General features: G+C 35.0%; 1 protein-coding gene across 1 annotated transcript in view; it reads right to left on the bottom strand.

The window, feature by feature from the left end:
- DNAH11 (dynein axonemal heavy chain 11) overlaps positions 1-12,529 on the bottom strand; it is a 191,623-nt gene that overhangs the window by 16,403 nt on the left and 162,691 nt on the right. The window contains 7 exon segments of the mRNA XM_087918377.1: positions 724-915; positions 1,740-1,967; positions 4,738-4,865; positions 6,540-6,688; positions 7,352-7,545; positions 8,024-8,146; positions 10,147-10,317. Coding sequence (XP_087774503.1) covers positions 724-915; positions 1,740-1,967; positions 4,738-4,865; positions 6,540-6,688; positions 7,352-7,545; positions 8,024-8,146; positions 10,147-10,317 — 1,185 coding nt within the window.

The following is a 12,529-nucleotide window of genomic DNA, read 5'->3' as shown; positions in this document are numbered from 1 at the left end:
AAAGAATTATGGTAGTGAAGTGTATGTTAAAAAAAATTATTTCACAAGTGCCACAAAATTTGTTGCAGTAAAGCTTTCATCTTTATACATGTATCTCTACAGATATTCTTACACATATGTATAAAAAGCTCAGAAGACTATATTACCGACATGAATGGTTTTTCCAACTGGCAACTAATCATAAAGTCATCTAATTTTAAACCCGAATTCAGTGGGAATGTGCCTAAGAAAGTCACAACAAGGTGGCCTTCTTAATACATAATAATGACACATGGAAGAAATGCACCATTATTTATATATGTAATGTGTTCTAAATTGTTTTTATGATCAGAATTAATTGTAGTGATTATTAATGCAGTGTTATGAACTGTCAGATCTGCTGTATGTAATTATAGTTGTACAAATGCTTCATTACCTGCCTAATGAATCTGGCACATATGCATGTATAAACCACTGTTTTTGCTAATATAATGAAGGACAATTTTATTTATTTATTTACTTGTTTGTTTATTTTAGCTAAGCCAGTATCACTGAACCACTTCAACCTATGTTAGTAAGTTTACATATCCTCTATGAGAATTGTTTGAACTGCCTGATCAACAATAGACAAATTTCCATCTACTTTTAAAGGAAAATGATTACATTCTTGTTTACTCATTTCTAAATACCCAAATTAAAAGATATGCTTTTGTCAAGAAATTACTTAAATCTTTTAGTTCTTACTTTAGTGTTTGCCTCTAAATAATTGTAGAGCACATTAACACAGATGGTGAGGTCTCCCATATTAAAAGGGTATCTTCGATTCCATCCTTGAGGTCCAAATTTTACTCTCCCAGCAACACAGGTATGAAAATAGCACAGAGAAAAGAAAATAGTTTTGAACTCCTGTTCTCGTGTACACAACTCAAGTGTATCCTGATAACAAAGAAATATGAAAACAGAATATTTGTATCAAATCACATATCAACAAGAGGTGTTAGAGTTTACAACTGTGTTTTCTATATATAAGCAGTAATTACATTTTTCACAAAGTGTAGTCTAGGAGCAAAAATATGCAAGTATATTCAGTTTAGCAAAAATGTTTTTTAAAAAACAATAGAATTGTTACCACAGCAACCGAAGCATCAGTAAAATGTAAGTGCTATTATATTCCTATTTTTAATATAGGCATGATCCACTGCACTATTATTTGGCAGATTAGACATTACTCAAAACTGCATGCAGTTTAGGATAACACTGCATTCCTCCATGTCATCTATCTAATATTTCAGTTATAGATCAGATATAATTTAATGGACAGGCTGTTTATTCCAATTGGCCCCAACAAACCTATTCTGTTTGCTGCCCATCTGACTGCAAAAACAGACTGACTAAAAGCATTTAGCAGAACGCTCTATATATATAGTAAGTAGCATCCTAAATCTCAAACATAATATACAAATTACATATAACAATGTATATATAAAACTATGCTAGATGCAGCTATTTGTCATTAACTGAGGTGAAAAAAGAGATCTACTGTACATGCTTCCTGTCGTAGTGATATTATTCTCAATACTGTAAAAGGCTATGTAATAAGATGCCTGTAATTGAAAGAGGGAAACGAAGTCCTTCAATTATGTAATTCCTTCAATTTCTTAATTCCAGAATAGATCATCCTTTGATACAGATAAAACTATTGGTTGACTTTTAAGAGAAATACATACGCACACAGACACACACACATGTAATATTATTACCTGGTCAAAATTGTAGAGAGCAGCATGAAGGTTAGCCAACATTCCTATAGGAGGTTCATTAATAATTTTAATAGAGTTTTCTAAAATCCCTTGAGGTATAACATGCTCTTCAGGAGTTGGAGCAGGCTCAGCACTGATAAAAAGACGATAGTCACAGTGACTTCCTTTGCTGTATTTATCCACAAGTATCTCCAAGGTGCCCAGCCATTTCACAACAAGATGTATATTCTGTTTAAGAAAAAGCAAAACATTCATTATAAATACATAGTTATCATTTAGAAATGGCCCCAGCTAATAATATTATCAAGTCCTGGCAAAGCTGGGTAGCAATTATAAAAACAAAACAAAATCCAGAACAAATTGCCTTTGGTAAGTTCACAACTGTAATTTAATTTTAAATTATAAATGTAATGAACAGAAGGAAGTTAGGGTTTTTTTTTTAACTACACTGTATTTTAATATCTTTCATATCAACAAGAATTTCATTATCTCCAAATATTTAGTAAGCCAAGATTTTGCAAAGAATAAAGGGAAAAGAGAGTGATGCCTCTCTACAAAGCTCTGAGAAGGCACTCAGAGGAATTTCAAGAGATCGTGGCTATTACAAATAACAGTATCTTCTCGTGTCAACTGTTATCTATCATTAATGTGAGGTCAAACAATATCTGAGACACAATCAGAGGTGGCATTCAGCAGGTTCTGACCAGTTCTGAAGAACTGGTAGTGGAAATTTTGAGTAGTTTGGAGAACCGGCAAATACCACCTCTGACTGGAGATTTTACAGTATCCTTCCCCTGCCAAGCCCACCAAGAAAACGCCTACAGAACCAGTAGTAAAAAATTTGAATCCCACCACTGGATACAATGCGTGAGAAACCAGAGATGGGGACTAAATAGATCTTAGAATCATGCCTTGCCACTGAACCTGAAATCCCGAGAATGAATTTTATAGTCTTTGCTTGTAAAGCAAGTCTGTTTGCCAAAAATGGTAATGCATTTGTGCTGTGGAAGGTTGGATCCATTCTGCATTTACCAGAATATCCTAAATACTTGGACATTTTTCCTTTTAACTCAACTGTAGAAATCATTTTGCCAAGGCTGGACACAAAATGGTATAAAGCATTCGCAGATTCTTTGACAACCGAGATTGCAGAATCACAATCATAAGTGCATTCCATTTGCAGTGACAACTAACATGATAATAATGTCATTGTAACTGGGATTTTGCCAGGCAAAATAAATAGCTTTGCCCTCTCGTGTGCTTATTGTAGAAACAAAACATATATTAAACTGGGGGTCAAGAGAGTAATTCTGTGATATTATCAATTCCTTTATTGGCATTTTATCTAATTTCTATTTAGTTAATTTTTACAAATGATTTAACATATCCAGTAATAAATATTTATTAAAAGGCATTTTATTTTACATATATTTGTTCCCCAATATATTTATGTATTTTGGAAGATGAAACACTGCATAGAAGATGGGTGGTCTTCAATCTCATTGATCTTTCATTGAATGACCATTCTAAGTTACAATAGCATTGAAAAAAGTCACTCAGAACTGGTCTTTAAACTAATGTCAATTGCACCATTCCCCATGAGCATCTAATCTAAATTCAGGTGCTTGGCAACTGGCATGTATTTACATTGGGTTGCAGTATCTTCAGATCACACAATCACTTGCAATCTTCTAAACAGCTTCTGATAAGTAAAATCAAAAGGAGAAACCACGTTTGCTTAACAACTTAACAATTAGATGATCCACTTAATGACTGTAGTGAGCTACAGTGAAAAAGGTCATAAAATTGGGCACAACACACTTAATGAAGGAACTGCCTGTCCCACTGTGGTCATAGGTCAAGGACTATCTGTAATTCTCTTACAATCTCTATTTTAAAATTCAGCCAGCATGGAATTATAGAATTAAAGGAAAATAGAATTAGAAATAGAAAATAGAATAGAAATAGAAAATGGTTTGCACAGTTGTTTTATATTTTACTAGAAAGCCCCTGGTCCATTGGGTTATTGTTTCAGAGATATTTCCTTATATAAATAAGGCAGGCAGCAAAGCAACGGGAGCATTGATTTTCCATGGAGAAGCTGGCAGGGAATATTGGAAACCTCATCCCCTCCTTCCTCTTCTTTCAGCAATTCAACAATCTCATCTTGAATCCTATCATTGGAGAGTATATTCATTCTCAATTCTACACTGTCTTAAGAACCATAAAGTAAATTTAAATACATTGGGTTATTCGTTGAGCATGCTTGATATAATCATGGATTTCCCCTTGAATAATCAGAAAAATTCCATCCATTATTTAATAGAACTACTTTGTCATCAATGGATGACATTTGCAGGAAACAGTTTTGTATTGTCTGATGTTCTTCTTGAACTCCTTTGAAATAAGTTCATCATTGCTATATAGATTGAGGAATTCATTAGGTAGTGGTTGCAAATTGCCTATCTTGACCTTTTCCAAGCTGTAATTTTTAAGTTATACAGTGCATTTGATTTGTATTTGGTTTATTAACTCTTATTTTTTGACCAAAACTTTTGAAAAGTATAGCCCAAGTCCAGGACTCAAGATTCCAAGGTTGTTTTTTTTTTTTGAGATGTATTTTTCCTAACATAACTTTAAGATTGTCTACTCAAATGATAGACGACAAGAGCAAAAATAAAAGAAGTAATACTAAGCCACTTTCTCCAGAACAATACCACCCCAAATTTTATGACATACAATAACTTTCCCTTATGCTTTCTGCCCCAATCAGCAGTTTGCTATGGCTAAGAGCTTATTTTAGTTATAAGGCAAAAAAAAAAAAAAGCCCAAGAAAGATTCAATTTTATTCTGCAATAATTAAGGCTGAACAAAAAAATCTGTTTAACACAGGGAGAAATTACTCTCTCTCAGAAAGCCATTCCCCTTTTTATCACTTCCATTATTACTATGAAATGAACTGTATGAAGGTACATCAATTGTATTGTTTTACATTTACCTGGAGAATAACCCAGTGTCCGTGTTTGGCAGCTTTTTCTATTGCCTTCTCTGCCACAATCTCTTGCCCTTGTCCTAAAGAGATATTATGAAGTTTCCCACAGTCAATTGTGAAGCCAAGTTTCTTTCCTGCAAGTGGGGCGACAGGGGTGGGAGTGGGGAAATAAATAAAAGTAGAAAAAGGGAGAGGGTTGCAGGAGAAAAGAGGATAATGCACCAGTAATTTCTCTATCACTGTAACAATGCACACATGGGCTTTTTTGTGAAGTACTTCAGTCAACCACATTTCAACAAGCAAAATTGTGAGCTCTCAAGAGCAGCCTTATGGCTAATATTAGAGAAGGAAAGCTACAGAAATCTGCTCCCTTGGTTTTAAGATAATGAACCTTTTGACATTTTGATAGATGCGAGGTATTGTTACCAAGCTTTATAAAGTCATACAGGGGGTGCAAGTCATTTCCCTTATAAAAAAAGGGAGCAACATGTGGTAGCTATCACATCAGTTTTTTAACTGATTGGTTCAGGAGGAAAATGTGTTAGTTTCTCACCTTGTGAGGCCAGGGTCTAAATTGAGCACAGTCAGGTCACAGCTGTATTAACCTGGTATTCTCAGCAGAGTCAGTGGAGAATAGTAATCCTAAGTACAATGCGACAGTTTCTTACACAATGAATATAGTTTGTATAATGACCATTATTTAGTCACAGGGGGCGCAAGATTACATGAGCATAGAGAAAATTGCCCTCTGGCCCTCATCTAGTCAAAAGGTAAGGAACAGCACAAAAGAGCCTGCATTATGCCAAGCAGAGGAATGTTCAATCTAAAAATTTCTTCATGCTGCAGCGTTAATAGCTGCACACTTTTTATCCACTCTTCCACGGTGAATGATGGTTTAAGGCAAAGAGGAGGAAGTCTTTAAAAACTTAACTCTTGTTGAAGAAAACAATTACAAATTTAAATCTGCTTTATATCAGGATAATGCTTGTTTGTGGATTTTTTTTGGGGTGGGGGGATGGTGGTGAGCTTAACATGTATTAATTAAAGACTAACTGCTGTTCGAAGTTAGAGTAAGAGCTGCCATTATTACCAATAATAAATTAAGGGAAATTTTGTGGAGTTTGCAATCCAACAACATTTGGAGAAATGTTTTGTTACTAGCCATAGCAAAATGCAGAATGCAAAATCATGATCTAAGACTGAGATACTGGGACAAAATGCTTCTTCATGTTTTGTTCCAAAAATCCCTATTGATTTTCACCTATTTAAGTCAATGGAGTTAAATAAATAGGATTACTTGAACACATAAATATAATAAATAAATATCAGGATTATTTTTTAATATATGGACTATGTCTTGAATTCAAAGTATTGATCTTTCTGGTATTTTAAATACTACATATATTTTAGACATATTTTTCTATAAATGATGCTGTGGAAAATTACTTCAACACATGTTGCATGCTTTCCATTAAAATTAATTTCTTTTTCTGACTCTTTTTAGCATAAATTTTCCTTATTCTCCCAATCTAAATCAAGTAGTTTTTAGCTGATAATATTTACATGTTCGTGGTAGTTGTCCAGTAATTATGGCAACAAAAATTTAATCTTCTATTCAGAGAAGGAAATGTAAAAAATGTATATATTTTACTAATGAATGAACTTCACGTATTGCATTCCATGTATTTCAACTTACATGTATTTGCATCTGTTAAGTTTTTGAAATTGAGTGAAAGGAACATTTGCATTGCTGAATTTCCAAATGCACAAATTTTAAACTAATATTCATACAATAACATAAGGCTCACCAAGTGTTTCCATGTCTTTCAGAGGGTCCACCCCAGGGGAAAGAATAAAAAACACAGGAGTAGCTGGACTGCTTTCTTCATAGGACTTGGCCAAGTCCATTCTTGTGCCTTCCACATACTTCGAACCTAGCTTTTCTTCTACAAAATCCCTACAGTAATACGTACATACATAAAAATCAGAGTTAGAAACTATTAGCCTAGGTCCTAGTTCACAACCATGAAGAGCTAGCTGAATTGAAATTTTAAATTCATAATTATGAAGGCTGCTCCTATGTAAAGTTTCCTTCATGTGAATCATTTGCCATATGAATTTACATAACACCCCATGTTCTATCATAATAAGCAAGCCTGAAAAAAAAGATGAGATGGGACACATAGATCAGCAAGATAAGCACTTAGATATGAATAGATCAACATTTTTCAAACATGGTTCTAAAGTAGTGCTATCTAGACATATATTTACCTTATATGACCCTTTCTAAATCAGATTCATTACTTTAGACTGGGGTCCCCAACGCCTGGTCTGCAGGCCACTACCAGTTCATGAGTCATTGGGAACCAGGCCATGCAAAGCAGCGAGCAAGTGCGTGAAGCTCCATTTGCACATGTGTGGGATTAGATTATGTGCACAAAATAATCCCCTCCTGCTGCCACCACCACCTGCTGCTGTCGGTCCGCGGAACCAGAAAGATTGGGGGCCACTACTGTAGATCACTTGGAATGCTAAATGGCATATGATGAGGATGACCAAACATATAGAGAACAAATACCCATAGAAACTTTGCTCTTCTTCCTCAAATCAGACATTATACCTTAGAGCATAAGTTATCCGATCTGGGCGCAATGCTCGTAGTATAATAAGTCTCTCAAAAGAAGTTTTATTTTTCCATTCCTGGGGTAGTTTTTCTTTTTCTGGACATTCTGATTCCACCCATTTTTTCCATCTCTTGGCAGAACCTTCAATGTCTTTATCTAATCCTCGGAATTCATCCACTAAAGCAATAGCCTGCAATGCATAAGGTAATGCATGAATTGTTGGCTTTCAAATTATTAGGACCAAGAAAGAAAAATTATCATATTTATCAACAATCTTACTGCAAAGTTACTATATGGAGTTTCAACTATAAGCTATTTTCAACTATACTGGGTAAAGATTCCCACATCTTAAGACCCCAATGAATGGAGAAAATATTAAGTCATGTTTCAATAGATCTCTTACTTAAGATTTTTAAAACAATAATTATTTAAAGCCAAAATAGAGATGTAACATATAAATGTAGTATATAAATTGAAAACTGTATTTACTTCAAAGCAAAGCAACTTTAGATCAGTATATATACTGCATTTAAATGTTGGTAAATTAGGAATCTGAAATAAAGATGCACATAATTAAGTTAAAACTCACTCAGACATAGGAAGTAGTGCATTTTTATAGTATCTGAAAATGAAAAATAATATCTCAGAAAAAATATTTCTATACTTACCTTAATAGCACTCCATGGTTGATTTGTTAAAAAGTCAACTGGAGTTTTATAGGTATGTTCAACTTTAAATCGTAGCAAGAAATTCAGCATGGTAGGTTCAATCTCTTTATTCCTCAACAAAATCTAGGAAGTAAAGAGTGAACAAAAATATAAAACTAAATTTTAGATTTGCTCTGTTGATACATACTATTTATCCATTTATTAGTTTTATGAAATTTATAGATCTGTTATAACTTCAGGTATCTAAGAAACATTTCTTTCTATTATAGGTAAAATAGGTATAGGTAAAAACTACCATTTTAAAATTTATTAAAGTTTAATAAAATTAAATTTTATTATAAGATCTTTAACCAGTGGTGGGATTCAAATAATTTAACAATTGGTTCTCCTAGGGTCAGGTTGGCTGTCATGGGAGGCATGGCCCAAACTGACCCTGGGCGAACTGGTTTTTAAATTACAACACACACGCCCCACTATCAAAGTTGATCCTGGGTGCTACGCTGCAATGAAGAAACGGGCAATGGAGCAGCCAGAGCAAGAGAAGGAGGAGGAGCAAGAAGAAGAAAGAAGGAAAGAGGCCTTCTCCTTCCCTTGCACTGGCTGCTCTGTTCTCCGAGCATTCGAAGTAAAATGTTCCTCCCTCCTTTGCCTGCCGTATTCTCTAGCTGCTTCTTCCCAAAAGGACTGCCTCAACCATTTGTCTGGAATGATCCAGGGTCTCTTACTTGAGCAAGGTAAGAGCTCCAAGGTCTTTTCCAACTCGGTTACTCTTGTGTTTGTTTTGTAGTGCCAATGCCATTTCTTATTTTGAACTTAGTGATATCTGTAAATAAATCTGTCCAAATTAGTTAGTCATTAAATTAACAGAATGCTATTTTGCCTCATGTATGTGGAGCTGGGCTTTGGAGAAATTAGTGAAATATTTTAACCACAAAATGACAATTTTGAATGTTCTAACTATAAAATAATTAGATAAAATTAAATTTTCTTCAAGATGGAACAAAGAATACTAGTGTTTCTTCAGAGATGAAAATAAATAAAATAAACAAACAAACAAACGGGTGGTCTATTTCTGAATATCCTGTTCTAGGTCCTACAATTTATTTTTGTTTAGCAGCTTGTAATTGGACAACTTTTCCCTCAAGATCTCTCAGCCTAACTAATTTAGCAGTGGGACAAAATGTGGAAAGAAAAGAACTAAGAGGAAAATAGAATTTACCACTATCTTAGAAATAATACGTAAGAGAGTAAGGCAGAGTAATTAAAAGGAAAATAAAACTTTTTGTTGCAGGAAAGTTATAACTGACATGGATTGGTAGACAGATTATACAGTCTGTGTTTTATTCTATGTTTTATTTTGTAGATAGATAAAGCAAAAAAAAAAAAGTACACATTATGGTACTTTGTACATGTTTCGAATTCTACTGATGCTGGGTTAATTGCCCAGTTTGCTTGTGCTTCAACAACTATTTATTCTAGTTTTGCAAAAGTTAAGTCTTTTTGGTCTAAATTCTTAAGATGCATTTATCAAGCTCCTTAGTGTGTATCCAGTGCCATTCTTATATGAAAGCAGGACTACTTAAAGCTGGATGAAGCACATGGATTAACATTTTTGAAGTTTGGTTTAGGCTTATTTTCCCCATTATGGCTTCTCTATATGCACTAATGTTGATGGGCTATCACTTAGCCAGGAAGAATCATAGACATAAAATATTTAATACAGTGCATTAAAATACCATAGCCCAATTCAGGTTTAATCCTAAATCCACATTATTTCCTATGACAAAAAGGATAGACACTTTTAATTTTTTTCCCACTGAAATCTGGAACATTCAAACCATTACAAATTTTATTCCATTAGAATACAAACAACTTGAAACACCCAATAACATATTCTGAGTGCAACTGTTTTGTTCCAAGTTCATAGTGCTCCATTTTGTATATTTAACCAAATAGCAATTGATTATTTGGTTGCCAAATCTATCCTGCAACTTTATATGTACTATTAATGTCAACTCAAATAGTAAAAATTTGCAAACTGCTGATTTACATCAATAAATGCAACTTTACTGGCAATTGTAAAATGGCAATGCTAATAATAAGAACGATTAAACTTTTCTAACCTGAAATATTGCCTGGCCAAGAAAAATAAGTTTGTCCTTCTCAAAAAGTCCCTGGCTGATATAAATGTAGGTGAAATACGTTATGGCTTCTGTCAAGTTGGAGATGCGTTCCTGGATATCATCTGACGCTTCAGCTCGCTCAATAGCTTTATGAAACACATTGTTGAAAGCCTAACATGCCAAAACAAGAAAACATTCTCTCAAAATTTCTTTTGGTAGAGTATCTGGCAACTTAATAATAAGTTCTGTAATGGGCATAAACATTAAGGATATTATAGCACAAATTAAGGATATTATAGTAATAATAGCAATTATAGCAATACACTTTGTGTGAATGAAATATAAAAACTTCTTAAAATATATTTTCCAAGTTCCAGAAAGGGAGTATATGAAAGGCAAGTGAAGATTTGGATGTGATGTGAGATGATTTTGTTATAAAGTGATAGGTTTTACAACACTCAATATTGTTCTGGGAAAATATATGTTTTTAACTTGAAGTATTTGATGAATCTAAATGGTTCAATTATTAGAAAGAAGGAAGTAGAGCTTCAGGCATGTAAAAGAAGTTGATTCTTTAATTTGCTATTATTGCATTTCTGTTGCCAGGAATGGAACAAAACTATTTGTGCAATTTGATTTTTTTTAGTGTCAGAAAAGTCTTGAATTGAGTAAGAGAAGCAAAAATGTGTGGCTTTTTCTCAGACCTGAGTTGTAAATGTGTTTCTCAGACCCTGGTTGTAAAACTACTAAGCTACAAAGTTTTAAGAAATGGATGCATTGTGAAGCAATATACTGGAATGAGTTTTGTGTTAGAGAAAAATGGAGTTGTGATATATATTCATAATTAGATAGATAGACAGAGATAGATCACACACATATACTATACACATACTATACACCCAGACTCACACAGAGTATACACACACATACATACACTGCAAGGCAGTGGGTTAGCTTAAACAAGAATGAAGAGTTAGAAAAAGAATAAATCAAAACAGATTTTCCTTTACCAGGGAGACAAAATCTGTTGATTCTTGAACTATGTATAAGGAAGAAAGAATCAGAGACAAATGCCTTAAAATACTAAAATACTCACTGTCTTTGAAGAACCAAGAGGAGCTATAGTATGATATGTTCATAAAGTACCAGACATTTTTAATTTACTTAAACCCCTTTTGCAAAACTCTAAGGGAGGGGAAAAAAATCTAGACCAGTGGTTCCCAAACTTTTTCGGTCCACTGCCCCCTTGGTGCTACAAACTCATCTTCGGTGCCCCCCACCCAGGGGTGGGATTCAAATTCCTGTGGGTGTGCCCTTATTTGAGAGTGTGGTTTGCTGGTCACATGACTGGGTGGGTGTGGCTTGCTGGTCATGTGACTGGATGGGTGTGGCCAGGTGACTGGCAAACCGAATACAAGTGGTCCTCACTTAATGACTGGTTGTTAGCACGTGTTCTAATTTATGACTGGCCTCCCCAGAGCTACTTGACCAGTTTTTGGAGTTTTGACAGCTTTAGATCAGGGGTCTAAATCCCACCCCTGCCTGTGTGTGTGAGAGAGAGGGAGAGAGAGAGGTTGGTTCAGATCTCTCTCTCTCCCACCAACGCCAGAAAACTACCATCAGTCAAAATTCATATTGGTGGTCTCCGGGATTTAAAATTATGAGTTTGATGATCCCTGAGGTCCAAAAGAATGGCGACCCCTGATCCAAAGGGAGGAGCCTGAGAGAGGGAAAGAGAGAGAAAAAAGAGAGAAAGAGAGGAAGAAAATAAAGAGAAAAGGGAAAGAAAGAAAAAGGGACAAAGAAAGAGTGGGGATGGAAGGAAGGGACAGTAAGAAAAAGAAATAAAGGAGGGAGGGAGAGAGGAGAAAGATAATGAGATATCTAATCTAGTCCAATCACCTGCTCCAGCAAGGTTAGAAGGGAGTGTGTGTGTTTGTGTGTGTGTGTGTGTGTGTTCTCCTTGTAATTTACCAGTACATTTTGGTTTTGCCTTCTTCAGAATTGACACTGTAATACATTGGACAAAAGTAATTTTTAGGGTGGAGATGTGGTCCAATGGATCCTGTTTAAAGCCTCAACAAAATGTGAGAGCTTCCTGATAGTCTTGACCATGTTTCGTCCACAAAACCTTTAATAGAAGCCAAAGAGGTTTCAATGTGGCAAAGATGTTTCAATGTGGGAAAAGGGCCTCAGTCTAAACTAGGCCTCATTTCTGATGCATCAGGTCTCTCTCTCTCTCTCTCTCTCTCTCCCTCCCTCCCTCCTTCCCTCCCTCCCTCCCTCCTTCTCTCCCTCCCTCTCAGACTGGCTTTGCTCTACTTTCCCGATGTGCCTGCGGGGCCGGCGCTTCGAACATGGATGGATGGATAGAGAGAAAGAG

Source organism: Pseudonaja textilis, chromosome Z (genome assembly GCF_049901715.1).
Source record: "Pseudonaja textilis isolate UNSWEBS1 chromosome Z, rPseTex1.2, whole genome shotgun sequence".
Lineage (NCBI taxonomy): Eukaryota > Metazoa > Chordata > Lepidosauria > Squamata > Elapidae > Pseudonaja > Pseudonaja textilis.
The sequence above is the reverse complement of the archived record's forward strand: the minus strand, read 5'-3'. Positions and strand labels throughout refer to the sequence as shown.